General features: G+C 42.2%; 2 protein-coding genes across 3 annotated transcripts; both read right to left on the reverse strand.

The window, feature by feature from the left end:
• Positions 1-157: 157 nt before the first annotated feature.
• On the reverse strand, positions 158-10,817 carry nt5c3a (5'-nucleotidase, cytosolic IIIA). Of its 2 annotated transcripts, none has more exons than XM_086113527.1 (8): positions 10,648-10,817; positions 4,288-4,386; positions 3,917-3,986; positions 3,579-3,711; positions 2,815-2,904; positions 2,586-2,748; positions 2,165-2,365; positions 158-1,795 (listed from the first exon to the last, which is right to left on the reverse strand). In XM_086113527.1, exons 1-8 carry the CDS (start codon positions 10,783-10,785, stop codon positions 1,694-1,696), a joined length of 996 nt encoding a protein of 331 aa, XP_085969653.1. In that variant the 5' UTR covers positions 10,786-10,817; the 3' UTR covers positions 158-1,693. The 2 variants fall into 2 exon arrangements, with proteins under 2 accessions (XP_085969653.1, XP_085969654.1); XM_086113528.1 differs by lacking the exon at positions 10,648-10,817 and adding an exon at positions 5,360-5,550.
• A 486-nt stretch (positions 10,818-11,303) lies between these two features.
• Positions 11,304-13,999, reverse strand: dctn3 (dynactin 3 (p22)). Its single transcript, XM_086114675.1, has 7 exons — positions 13,790-13,999; positions 13,105-13,189; positions 12,933-13,019; positions 12,759-12,842; positions 12,142-12,200; positions 11,987-12,046; positions 11,304-11,828 (listed from the first exon to the last, which is right to left on the reverse strand). The coding sequence occupies exons 1-7, from the start codon at positions 13,889-13,891 to the stop codon at positions 11,742-11,744; spliced, it is 564 nt and encodes a 187-aa protein (XP_085970801.1). The 5' UTR covers positions 13,892-13,999; the 3' UTR covers positions 11,304-11,741.
• Positions 14,000-14,119: the final 120 nt, after the last annotated feature.

Raw genomic sequence — 14,119 nt, forward strand, 5'->3', positions numbered from 1 at the left:
TTTGTTTGAAAGATATTTTTTCTTTTTCAATAGTACCCCTGCCACGTCAAACGCTGATGACTCGTAATTTTTTGCGTTTTGCTACCGCCTAATGGCCATTGTAGTCAATTGTAACCACTTTCAAAAACCCAGCTGTTCTTCACACAGTCAAGTAACATGTCATTATAACACAATGCTGTATTTCTTTTCCAATTCATATGATCACAGAGAAAATAAATCTGCTTAGAAAAATAAAACACAGGATTCTACTTTTGGAAACATTTCCACACAAGGTCCACAGATACAGTATGACATTATTCCCTGTTTCAATTACATATATGGAAATAGATTTGTTTCCTTCCATTTCTTTGTTGAGAAAAGGCAACATGCAGGTGATAGCAGCACAAGTAAAACACATTAGAGATGTTGAGGAAAAAATGGGGGTGAGGGCACCAATGACATTTCCGGCATGTAAAACACTCTCACTTTGGTGTGATTTTCTGTTTCAGCGTAGCACGGAGCTCTGACCACTCTCAAGCAAACTAGAAGATAGAGAATAAAGTGATTCTTCTTCTAAGCAGAGCGGGCTTTAAAAGGCTTGAATAAAAGTTAAACATGGCTTTTTTTCTTTGTTTGTTTTATACATCGTACGTCCACTGACTAAAACATGTGCACACATCCACTAGAGATATTCACGCCTATTTTAAAGTGCATTTCCTCAAATCACATCCTCCCAAAGTGAATCAGTGACCTCCACTGGCATTTCCATGATAATCATGTTCAAATGTCCGCTTGCTTCTTCCTGGTCCAGTACATGTACGTACGTGTTCTACGGTACACAAAGACACCCATACTGAAAAAATAACGTTGTATACAGTGTCCCCCGCTATATCTGGCTTCATCGCTCACGCCCCCACTACTATATCACAGATTGTGAAGCAAAGGTTGTCACTATACTGTTCTTCCCAGATTTTTGAACTTAGGAGTTTAATTTTTTAGTTTGGGGTCAGTGTCATAGTAAAGCTCAACAGGTGTGTCAGAAACCAATTTTGATTTTGATTTTGAAGCAAGCAGGGTTTGCCTCCTATTTATGGAACCGTGCGAGCAGCGGAGCCTTCTTTTCCTTTCTTCAAAGTGATGTTATACAACAGCTTCCCATTTCTTGACAGTATGAGAGTGAGAACAGGCGCTCAGGAATACTTTGAAGTGTTTTACTGTTCTCTATGCTCGTTTTGGATGTGATGCTGCTCCGAGTGTGTTGAAAAAGCAGTTTTTGCAGTTTACCTTTTGCGGGTGGATTTGGAACGTATCCACCCTAGATAGATGCTATACAGCAAACCCCCGTTATTCATGTGGGTTCGGGGCCAAGCACGACTGTGAATATTAAAAACCCATTCATGATGATTGATTGATTATTGGTTTGGAATAAAAGACATAGCGGGGGTTTCAAAACATCATGTTGATTAGTAAAAAAAAAAAAATTTAAATCCCCTAACAGGTGACTTCACGAATGCCCAACTGCAAATTTGTGGCGGTTCACTGTCCTGCGATTGGATTGTTGGTGTCCACAAGATAGAGTGCGAGTTTGACACAAGACCAAAAAGGAGTTGAAGAGTACTGCACATTTAAAAATGTCCAATCGGACACGTACAAAGGCGTGGAAGCAGGCGTTGGGGTAAAGAGGAGGTCCAGTGGTAGTGGTAGGAGGAGCAAGTTATAGGACCTTCTGGAGGATAGAGTTGGGCACTTCCAGGGTCTCATCCTTTACCAGGACGATGTTGTAAGAGTCCAAGTATTTGTCCAGACGCTCCTCCACCTGAAAATGATAATGTATAATGATAATCCGGGTCATGGCACCAACTGAAAAGTCATTTTATCTTTAATGCTCGCAACATAAACTAATAGTAACTACCGGAAGACTGTATATTCTCAGCTGAATTATTTAACTGATGCCAGAAAGACTGAGGTGGCCCTGCCTAGCCCATGTGACAATGTGTGACTCGATGGTCTTAACTGCGAAGGGTGCAGATAGGTAGGAAGATGCGGAGCCAAGAAAAAGGTCACAGCGACACAATGGCCTAATTTAAGTCATATATCTACATATGTGCGAAGGAGGCATAATCTAACAGGACACAAGATTGCACGTTATCAATAATCAGGGTCAGTTCCGACATTGGCGGCGTACCTTGTCGTTGAGGAAGCCGACCTTGAGAATGTTTTCCACGTTGGGTACGCCGTCAGCCATGCTGAGGTCGCCCAGCGAGTCTCCCATCAGGATGATGTTACAGTTTTCCTTCAGCTGCTTGAAGTAGTCAGTGTTGCGAAGGGCGCCGTCGTGCTTGTTGTACACGTGGATCAGCTCCCCTTTGAAGCCCCGCACGACGCCCTGCAATCAACCCCGCATGCAAAATAGTCAAAAATACTGTCATTTTTTTTCCATCTTTGAGCACGATATTGTAATATAGTGTTGTTCACAATGTTTGTCAGATGGTCTGTCAAATAGTGTGCTAAAGATGCACTAAATAATACAAAGTATCGTGCGGAAACGACACAGTATAGGCAAGTCAGGCATTTTGTAGGTGCAAGTGTCATTTTAAAGAACTCACGTTGTCGTCAAAGTCCATAAAGTTGGACACCACCTTGACGTTAGGGTGGTAGACACCCGCCTGGCGGATGATCTCCTCCAGGACATCCCCCAGTCCGGCAGAGAAGATGAACACCGGCACGTCGTGCTGGTGCAGGCGGTCGAAGAACTGCTCAAAGCCTTCCCTAGCAAATTAACATCAAAACCATTTTATTTTATTTTATTTTTTGTGCGTAGGTTTCGATTGGTACCTGAGTGCAGCGTCAGACTCTCGCACCACTTGAGGCAGTTTGTCCTTCTCTAACCTCTGCTCCACCAAAAGTGTGTGAGATTTGAAATACCTGAATACAGACATACAGAACATCAAATAAGGTCAAGAAACTATATTACAGTGATAAAATATTAAATATAAATAGAGTAGATTGGATGTACGTTCATACAATATGAGGCAAATATGCTACATTAAAGGTGTTTAGACATGAAATACGGTAATAGTGTCAGTTAAATATATATTCGGTACAATAAATTAATTAGGGATGGGCGATGTGAAGGATCCGGCTAGCAGCCACCAATGCATAAGGCAAAAAAAAAAAAAAAAATCTGACATCAAGTAAGTCTTTCATGCCAGTAGTTGGGTCTCTATTCATAATTATCTGTAATTGTGTTAATTGAAATTGTAGGTATCCCGAAGTACTCGTGGTATCAGTCTGGAAAAAAGTGGCATCGACCATCCCTAAAAATAATTAGCATCATGTAAAATAAGACAATTCTGATGTAAATGTGCAACATCAGAGATGCATATTGCCACTGTCTCGAGAAAAGCACGCAGGCCCATTACAATATATCACTAAATAAATACATACATAAATAAACAAACAAAACTTTTACGGGATACGATGTCCGTGTATCATATATAGTAGATCATAGAAAAAGTTTAAATATCAGCTATATGAGATATTTGTGAATTGTGAGAGTCGAAGCATCCGGTGTGAGTCCGGCCAGCAAAGCAGCTCACCACTCAACCATGAAGGGGTACTTCTCTTCCATGGTGAGGTGTGGGTCGATCTCGATGGGGTAGTACTTGTTCTTGAGCTGCAGTAGCTTCTCGCGACACTCCTCCGTCACCAGGCTGCAGTTGTCGATGATGTCTGGGAGCAAGAACGCGCGCGCCCGCCCGCACACACACACACACACACACACACACACACACACACACACACACACACACACACACACACACACACACACACACACACACACACACACACACACACACACACACACACACACACACACGTGTTGAAACGACGCGCTCAACTGTGATTGGTGAGTTCTATTACCACGTGGACTCACTGTGGCACGTCGGACAGCGTTTCCCATTGATGGCAAACTTGCTTAGCGTCATGTCGAAGTCAGTGATGATCTGCGGTGGACAATGGCACAAGTGAATCACTAAAGCGGGCCACGCACATATTGACGGTTCAGCCGATTTTAAGACGGTGGATTTGCATATTTCATTTTGAAAGGATACCGCTGTCTGGGTTTGGGGTCTGGTGAAAGGGTTTTCGTTCACCATTTGAGGTCACTCATACCTCAAGACATCATTGTGTGTGTGTGTGCGTGTGTACAGCGTACACCAGGCTGAAGCCAAGTGGAGTCGTGACTGTACATGTTTCATGCTGCAATTGCAAATAGTCACCAGCGGGTGTCAGAGTCACGCCCACCTGAAGTTTGGAGGCTCCACCCTTGATGAGGCCACAGATGATCTGCTCCACCCTCTCGGGGTCCCTCATGTGGACCGTCTTCTTCTCGAACTGAGGCATCTGAAAGCAGGACAGCAGGCGACATTACTGGAGATGACACGACATGTTTGAAACTAACTGCACACGTCTCGCCTTTGAATATGTTGTGAACGAAACAGGGAAGAGGAGGAGCCTCATGAGGAGGTATGTTGGAGGACATATTCTGTCTTGACTTTCAGTAAATTTAATAAACTCAAAAACGCACCTCCAAATCGTCACTGTGGGGTCAAAAAAGTGAATGTCTTTTATTTTGGCAAACCAATACTATTGGTCATTCCTCACGTTGTTTTGTGCAATATTAACCAATTTAAGTGTTGAAATAGCTTGAGCGTAAGTCCATTAACTATCTGGACAGACTCCACCTCTTCCTCACTCTGAGGGAGCCATATTGCATTCTGTCACCTCAAGATTGAAAGTACACTTTTTTTTAGACAATGACAGGAAAACAACATGCTATATACATTTGAGTAAGTCTGTTTTGTTGAAAAGGGATAACTGTGTAAGCCTTCGATGCAGAAGGAAATGGTCTGGCAAGAAGGTCAGTTTTCGTGCAGCTTTGTTTCCGCCCGTGGCGCTGTTTAGTCAGCTTCCTATCATCCTATTTTTTTGCATCACTCATGGCTTTTGGTTCGTTGAAAAAGAGTTTGGGAAGATGATGTCAATACAGTCGTTTGTTTTTGTGATGCATTTAAGGCTTCGAGCACAGCGTGAGCACAGACTGTTGATATTCTACCACTGTAATCAATGATAGCAAAATTTGATTTTTTTTTAATGTGTGTATTCAATTAGCACATGAACATTATTTTGTGGCGGTGTTGGTACCAGCCAGTCCAAAACGCATCAAAATTTTTCATGTGCTAAAAGTGTGAGTTTTTAAGGTATAACAAGCCCTCAAAACTAAATTGCAGGAATAATACAATAACATGATAAGGACTCGGTATACACTCAAGAGTGACGGTTGACACACATTCACACATGCGCACTTAAAACTTACCGGGGCTGTGTCGTCTGTGGAAAACAAAAGTGAAGAAAAGAATGTGTGGCTGAAGAGCCTTTTTATAGTCGTAGACTAGAGGGTGGGACGTGCAGAGCATGAGACCCCTCCCACGCACACACACTCAACAGCTAATCCGTGTCAACACCCATGCACAAGCACACACACTGGCGACTATTAATAGAGGGGATACGAAGCCGCTGGAGGAGGAAAAAAAAAGTTTGCAATCTGCCCTTGTTGTCATGTTACCTTTGACTTTCCAGTCAATGAGAGCATCTGCTGAACACACACAATTTGAACAGACACGCGCACCGCGCCGGTGAGAAATAAATTGCACGGGGACGAAAGGCCACCCGGGATTAAGGGTCATTGTGTTGAATCTCATTATAGACACACATGCACACCCGCGTTGTGCTGATGCACTCACTTGACGAGAACAAGACACTCATCTTGCACAGTAAATGTGAACAAGCGCGGATACACCCGCGTACGGTACAAACATACATATATAATAATAATAATAATAATAGATTTTATTTATAAGCGCCTTTCAAGACACCCAAGGACACTTTACAATAACAAAAAACACAAAACAATACAGGTTGAGCAGCGGCAGCCAAAACGCGCCAGCGTTCACTCAACCCGAAAGTCAGAAAGAAACAAGGGAGTTAGAGGGGGAGAAAAAAAAACCCACGCTCGAACTACCCTCATTTGAGGATAATTTGAGTGAGGCAAAAAACTCCTGCACAAGCATATGTGGTGTGTTTACACATACATGCACAAAAAAAAAACATACAAATGCATGCAATGTGTAGACATGTTATTTGAACACACACATTGATATACACTATATATATCCATCTTCTGAAGCACTTATCCTCACATTCAAAAGTAGAAATGTGCAAACTCTACGTACACACACACGTCAAACAGGTACAGTACATATGCATCCACACACCAGTAGATGGGTCAGGTCGAGCAGGTTCCCGTCATCCTTAATTTCAGCGTGTTTAATTAAGTGCGAGGTGCCTCTGGGCTTGAAATGGTCCAACGGGACTTGTGTCATCGAGCCCTTACTCAACTTTTATATCGGCTCGACAAACACCATCAATGTAATACAACAAATCAACGATATCTTGAGTATGGTCAGTACAATCTTCCCTTCTTACACCACACCTCTAAGACCCACCTCTTAAATGACACAGACACGCTTTTAGATACAGTATTTTCTATGCAAATCACATATGCTATTTACTTTTTTTTGGTTATTAAAATGTGTAAAAAAAAGTTTTTAAAAAGTGCATTTTAAAAGGTTTTACATGTGTTTTAATGTTTACATGTGTTTAAGCATGTAAACATTCAATAAAACCATCCATCTATCCGTGTTCCAATCTGCTTGTCCTCACAAGGGTCGCGGGGGTGCTGGAACCTATCCCAGTTGTCTTTGGGCAGTAGGCGGGGGGCATCCTGAACTGGTTGCCAGCCAGTCGCAGGGCACACACAGACGAACAACCATCCGCGCTCACACTCACACCTAGGGACAATTTGGAGTGTTCAATCAGCCTTCCATGCATGTTTTTGGAATGTGGGAGGAAACCGGAGTACCCAGAGAAAACCCACCCAGGCACTTGCAAACTCCACACAGGAAAGCCGGAGTCGGAATCTGACCCTGCACGTCTGCACTGTGACGCGGAAGTGCTAGCCAGTTGACCACCGTGCCAGGTAAAACGATTTAAAATATATATACAGGTATATATCGTGTCTACATTGTAGGTCTGAAAGTTTATTTTTCATGCATATCCCAATTTGGGTCCCAATGGTCCCTTTGTCCCAATGGTTTCTTTGCACATGCAGGAATAAGAACGCTGGTGCTTTTAATGGCGCTAACATACACAAACAAGAGTACTACTGCTGCTTTGCATGTCCAACAAACGCACAACAACAATAACAAAAAAATAAAGCACATCATGATGAAGGGTCATTCTCGAGTTGCAGCTGTGGTAGTGTCGGCCGACCTCACTTGCGTGACAAGGATACGAGTGCAACCCGAGAGGAATGTTTCACATAAATTGCACGAGTCCCGTCAGTGAAACAAATAAGTAGGTCAAAGCTCTCGAGTTACATCAAAACAACATACATAAAACATATTGCATCAGCCTGTTTTTCCTTGTACGGCTGTTTAGAATAAGAACACTGTGTACTCACATGCTTTTCAATTCAATTCTCAAAAAAAAAAAGAAAAGAAAAAAAAACCCCAACTCGAACTCATTTGTGCTTATCTGCATCGGAAAGCTCCAGGAGGCTTTAAGTTCAAGAGGAAGATAAACTTTATGGCACTAACTCGCATGTGAGCGCCTATTCACGCACTCCTGTTCAGAGCATGTCTGACCCACAAACAGAGACAATAGCTCCGATATTGTTGAGCTGATACAACGTGAATAAAATATCCACAAAAAGGGCATTTATGAAGCTGTCTTGAGATTTCAGTGCTGCCCAAGGAATTTAGGAATATGGTCGGATGTCACGCGAGGATAGCTAGGAAGATTAGGGCCATGCTGAAACAGACCCCCATAAAAAATAGTAGCAATAAATAAGTACATAAATAGTCATTGGAAAACACGTAACGTTTCAAAAAAGGTTCAAATTGAATTGAAGGAATTTACACTGAACCCTCACGTATTCGATGCTCGACACCCGCGGATTTATACGTTCCCAGATTTGTTTTCATTATGACCTTTCTAAATATTTTTTGTTATGGAAAACACTGACTGGCACTTTTCAAGAATTTGGGGGTAAAAAATAAAGAACAAAATCCAATTTTTTTTTCAATCCATTTGGATTTGGATACAACTTTATTGTCAAATCCAAATCCATAGCTTTTTCTTTTGCAAAAAATGACTATTCTGCCAACTTAGTTGTTACTCTTAGTCATCTTTAGAAAGTATGTATTACACTCCCCCTAGTGGCCAAAGACGTACACAGCAGGAGACCTATTGAATTCTCCACATTCCATTTAATAACGTTACAATTGTGATTTTTACATATATACTGTATGTGTGTGTGTGTGTGTGTGTGAGACAACACTGTAGAGTTTAATTTTGTTCTGACTACATAGTTTTCCACTGTATAGAAATTCCTATAAAGTACTTTGGGAATGAGCGAATGATTCTCAATACAATCAGTGTGTCTTTGTGAAAATGAGGTGAAATGCATGCAGACGTGGAAATATATCTGCGGCGCAAAGGCTTTCAACGTTGCACCGCAAGAAAGCCCTTCCGGTTGCCATGGTGATAGCCATCTGTTGCTACTGATAGGAGGAGAAGGAGGGGCAACAAGGGGCATGCTCAGAGCTCGGAATATTCGATTTGACAAACTGCCTGATGGCAGCATGCACAATTGTGCAAGCAGCACCTTCAGCTAGTGGCAAGAGCATTGGCCGCTAGTGGAAAGGGTTAAATATGATCATGACACCCCCTAATTTATTTGTAAAAGTGAATGTCAATGTGTGTACATGTCTGAACGAAGCTTGAAAGATACTTCATAAAAATGAAGTATCTTTTAAGCTTTCTTTTGTTTGTTTTTAAGTGCCAGTGTTTCCTCGCACTGGGAGGTGCTCATTTCCTTGCCATGTCTTTTTTAATATTGCTCATCAGGGTATGTGTGCTTGTATGATATGTATCGGTGTATGTTGGGGGAACTGGGAGGGTCCTCTTTTTATGTTGTGTATTTGATGTTGTAATTGCACAGCATTTTTAATGCATGAAATGTATGAAAGGTGCTGTATAAATGAAGTATGATTGACTGATATAGCAAGTGTCCATAAAAAAAGACGTTTTTTCTGAGGTGGATGCAGCACTCCATCACTAAGGAATTACTTTGTTAGTGCGGTGGATGCAAATGTGCTTTTTTTTTTCTAAAAATTTGGATTTTTTTTTTTTGTTCTCTACAAAATCAAATTTGAATCCGGTAATGTAAATAACACTTTCTCAAAAAAAGTCTCTTATTGAAATACATATGGCACAAACAAAATGATAATTCACTGAAGTAATGCATTCTTGGTTTTGTTTTCTTATTGTGAGGCCCAAACATGCTGCAAGCCACATAATCAGTGAAACAATGTGCGTCCTTGCTTTGTGTTGTTTGTCTTTCATGTGTGTCTTTTGTTGGTTTTGTTCCCAAGTGCTGATACCGGCCAGAGGGACGCTGGTGATTCGCCGATGACTGAAATGCAAAGTTCAACTTTTAAGTGACAGGGCGGAGCCGTAACGAATACCTCTTACATGAATCATAGATGAACATACAGTACAGGAGGAGGGCAGGCCTTCAGCTACGTGTAAATCTTAAGTGAAAATTTCTTCTCTGTACACTGTCAACTAACAATCACATTAAACATTCCTACAGGAACATCAAATGTGGTCTCAAATATAGTCGTGTTAGCCCTGATAACTTATACATTAGGCACACCAAGACAATGCAACGCAGGGTGCAGCACAAAGTGCAGCACAGGGCCCACTTGAGGCTCCCTGCTTTTTTTTGTGTTTTTCTTTGTCAATATCAAAGCGGTCCGTAAATTCTTCATGTTTTCCCGCCTTGGGGTGATCTCGTAAGATGCTCCATTATCACATCTGCCTGTGATCACACTGAAAGTTGCTTTAAATGCTTACAAGAGAGGCTCACTATATTACAAACAGCTTTCACCATCTCAGATCTCATTGGATTGTGCAAGTAAAAACACTTGACGATGCTGTTATTAGACGGGACCCCCACAAGCCACTGATTCCTGCGAGGACTTGCATTACATGCATGCCTGACATTTGAAGCGGTATCAACCGACGGGCAAGAGTGAAAACCGGGGTTTCACTTCGTCTCACACAAAAACACTTTTCTGGTTGTGGGAACTGAAAAGCTAGCTGCCAGTGACCTCTAAAACAGCTGCTGTTGCTGTTGTTGGGGGCCATCCGCGCGTGCGTGGAACAACACAAAAGTCACTATTGTTAAGGAAACGACACCACCTCCCGTCGCCTTCAAAATAATTTAAAGATTCTCTTATGTATGTGCTTGTATCTTGGGATTCACTTATGGTCATTGAGGGAACTCTGTATTTACATAAGAAAACTTAAATTTCATTGGATAAACAGGGGCGTCTCGCTAGGACAGCTGTGAAAAATGTAACAATGTTTTATTGTGAAGAAAAGTAACGGTGATTCCCTGATATTTCCCGCGTCTGCTTGCAGCTAGCTTGTCGCTCACCATGTCGCATGTCGTCGTACCGTAGCTTCAAAACTCACCATTTCAATGATCCTAGTCTTCTTTCCCGCTCGTTTCTTCTTGGCCACGATGTACTGGGCCAGAACCACGCCGCCGAACAGGGCGCACACGCTCGCGCTGGCTGCGGCACCCACTTTAACGACGGCAGTCCGGTCCATTGCGGCACGCTCGGAGGTCCGCCGCTGTCGCCGACAGGAAATTCTCGTGTGAAGTTCCATTCCGGGTTTGGTGACGTCACTGACGGCAATGCGGAGTTCCCGCCGTGCCGATCGTCTCACTTGGCTCGCATTGCGTCATGCTTGTAAATTTACATTAAAATGTTTTATAACCACAAGAAAATATTTTAAAGTATGTTTTAAATACTGAAAAAAGAAAAATACACATTGGTGAATCCGTGAGTGCCAAACCCCGACTATGCGGGGGTCCGTTCTATTCATTTGAACTTTGTACACACCTTCAAAAACCCAAAAATATTCTCACTCAAGTACCTTCAGTAAAAAGGCAGAAGTGTCTATCCTCAGAAGAATCCATCCACCATTTTCAACCAATCTCACACTGCCTGCACACAAGTCAGGCGAGTGTACCACTACACAATAAGCAACTACCCTCAGAGGAATGCAAGCTCACATGACAGGGCTGGTGAAATTCAGAAGTCATCCACACGGGAATACTGTAGTCCAATAAAAACATTTTATTAGATTACCTGCAGTCATGTTTTGACATTTTGAAACAAACACAGAGGCATTGATATCATGTCAAGAGACAAAGCGGAAAGGAAAAAACGTTGAGTACAGGTCAGGCGCTCAAAGTCTGATGACTCAACTCGCAGGAGACAAGCTGGAATATCTAATTTACGATGAGAGTAGCATGTGTGCAAATAAATAAGAGCAGGGTGACTCTGAGCTGTCTCATGAGAGGAGGAAAATCCTCCAGACGAGTGTTCAACAGTCATGCGACTTCTGTCCGTCCATGCCCCCCACCCCCAGCCTAGCAACTCAACAATCCCAGAACTGCTTTGTTGTTTGTGCAGTTACAAAGCCACACAAATTGAAGTTCGTCCACACTCCATCACCATCCTCCTCCTCATCATCACCATCATCATCACGAATGGGGGTTACTCTACAGGCTGGAGGCCCTTGGCCTCCTCCAGCTTCCTCAGGCTCTCGTCCCACTGGGTGAACTGCTTGGACAGCAGGAACATCTGAAAACCCAATGACCCGGTTCAATAAAATGGATTCACTCCAATAAATATCCAACTGCAATAGACAATTTTACCGTCTTAGTTGTTATGCTACGTTATACATGCTTTTTAGCTTGGGTTACTGCTCTATTGTTTTTCTGCAACATTTGTATCAGTACCATTTTGTTGTATTCCTCAAAAAGCTTCTTGACTTCCAGGGACTGAACATCCGTCTGGTCCTGAAAGAGAGCAGACAGTGAGGTCTTGACAGGTGGAAACCAAACAAACCAAAGGAATGAGCGGCACCATGCAGAAGGCATGCAGTATATTTTACCTGCTGTTTGATGTGAATTTGGGAGAGACGTTGGAGCTTGGTGGTGTGCTCAGGAACATCTTGAAGCAACCACAAAAACACTTCAGTACAGACAGGATTTCACCGCTATATGGCCCTCCATAGTTATTGGCACCCCTGGTTAAGACTTGTTTTTTAGTTTTCAAGCATCCTTAAGAAGCAAATGAACTTGATTTAAGGGCGATGTTGTGTTGTTGACATCAGTGGCAATAGTTTGTGATGGCAATATCAGGTGGCCCCACCTACAAGCGTGAATACGTGTCAAGAGAGCGTCAGGCATCCCTTTGCTGCATTCTGCTGGGAACGACTTCAAAATAAAAGCATACCAAGGATTTTATCATAGTTAATTGGTAAGGGAAGGCTTATTTTGAAGTTGACCTTCACGTCACATTGAAAGCGTGTTACGGTCATGCATAGCATGACCCAGTGTTGCTGTGGTTAGCTTGACTTATTTTTCCTAACAGTGCACACTAAATATCGGGTAGCCGAGAAAATGCCTTGAGCATTCTTTTAACTGTTACTCGAATTACTTGAGGACTTGTTAAACTGGGGCTAACATTATTAATCACATTCTGACATGACAACCAAACGGGATTAACCTCGAATGTAGGTGCTCTCCAGCAGCGGTTGTAGGTTGCTGGCCTGCTCCAGCAAAGCAGCCTGTGAAAGCAGGAAGTCCTCCTCTGAGGGCACAGTCACATCAACATGATAGTTAAAATATCCAACATATCTAAGTCAACATAATTCAGCATCTGTATTGTTGCATTTCTCACCGGCAAGGATGAATTCCAGCTTCATAGAGTCAGGCACAGCCATGTGGTCGGTGAACTGGGGGTCCAGGTACTTCATCAGGTCCTCAACTGCGCCAATACATAAAGAGGTCATCAGAACAGAGTAGGCTTAAAAATGGCGAAATTGGTTTATAATCGAGGCGGTATGACTCACTCTTCTTGTGCAAGATCTTCACTCGCTCCCTCTTGTTGGCTGTATTGGTCAAGCCAGCCTGAATTCTTGCTAAGGACTCTGCACACTGCAAAACAGACGACATTCATGACATTATTACTGATAGTAAGACCAAAAACATGTCAGCTGGATCTACAAATGACCGTGGAATGAATACTATTTCAAAACCACCGTTTTTAATCTCGATATTAATCAATTACGAGAAAGCACAAACCACACAGAAAGCGCTCAATGTAACAAGGGCTGATGATGTTGGATCATATGACACAGAGATTGCCTCAAGCTACAGATGTGCCAACTTTGCTTTTGTATGTTAAGTTGCATCGAAAATGTAAACTTTCAACTATACGATCTATACCTTAACACTAATTTAAATACACCTCGAAAAATTATAAACAACTCAAAACTGTCCAAATCCATTCGAAAAGGCCAGCTAAATTTAACGGAGCTTGACATTGATTATGAGCATATTGCTACCATGGCATTAAGTAAGTCAGTACTAAATAACACGCCAAAATACATATAATACACGACTGAATTACTGTACACTGAATCGTGTAAACATCGGTCAGTGGGGAGGAACTCGGCTATTGTTAGCTTTGCTAGGCTGGCAGCACGTTAGCTTCTTAGCTCGACCACACCTATAAATGTAAACCTGAAAACTAACCTTTAACGGTTTCGAACTTTTATTCCTTCTGTCTCCATATATTCGATTCTCCAGTGCCTGAAGGCGCACCTCCACGTTATCAACCGCCGCTTTCTTGTCCATTTTGGAAGCTTTTTTTAAATTGGACGGACAAACGAAATTACCCAAACAGCCCTCGCTCGCTACGTATTTAAGGTGCGACAACGCATTTTAATGACGACTTTTCTAGTAAGATTTTAATGAGTTATAAATATTCGAAGCGTATGTAATATTTAATAAAAAAACAACATATGCTCTATAAAAGGAAATATGTATATATTATTCCTATTAAATAAAACGTCGTGGCACTTT

The sequence above is a fragment of the Hippocampus guttulatus genome, chromosome 6 (assembly GCF_054856545.1).
Source record: "Hippocampus guttulatus isolate MCC_2025c chromosome 6, RoL_Hgut_1.0, whole genome shotgun sequence".
Taxonomy (NCBI): domain Eukaryota; kingdom Metazoa; phylum Chordata; class Actinopteri; order Syngnathiformes; family Syngnathidae; genus Hippocampus; species Hippocampus guttulatus.

Coding starts and splice junctions, on each gene's coding strand:
- dctn3 (XM_086114675.1), bottom strand. CDS start 13,891: ATGGACAAGAAAGCGGCGGTTGATAACGTGGAGGTGCGCCTTCAGGCA. Junction 13,190..13,789: donor AAAGTTCGAAACCGTTAAAG/GTTAGTTTTCAG, acceptor TCTGTTTTGCAG/TGTGCAGAGTCCTTAGCAAG. Junction 12,047..12,141: donor AAATTCACATCAAACAGCAG/GTAAAATATACT, acceptor GCTCTCTTTCAG/GACCAGACGGATGTTCAGTC.
- nt5c3a (XM_086113527.1), bottom strand. CDS start 10,785: ATGGACCGGACTGCCGTCGTTAAAGTGGGTGCCGCAGCCAGCGCGAGC. Junction 3,987..4,287: donor GTGGAGCCTCCAAACTTCAG/GTGGGCGTGACT, acceptor TGTCCACCGCAG/ATCATCACTGACTTCGACAT. Junction 2,749..2,814: donor GAGTCTGACGCTGCACTCAG/GTACCAATCGAA, acceptor TTAATTTGCTAG/GGAAGGCTTTGAGCAGTTCT.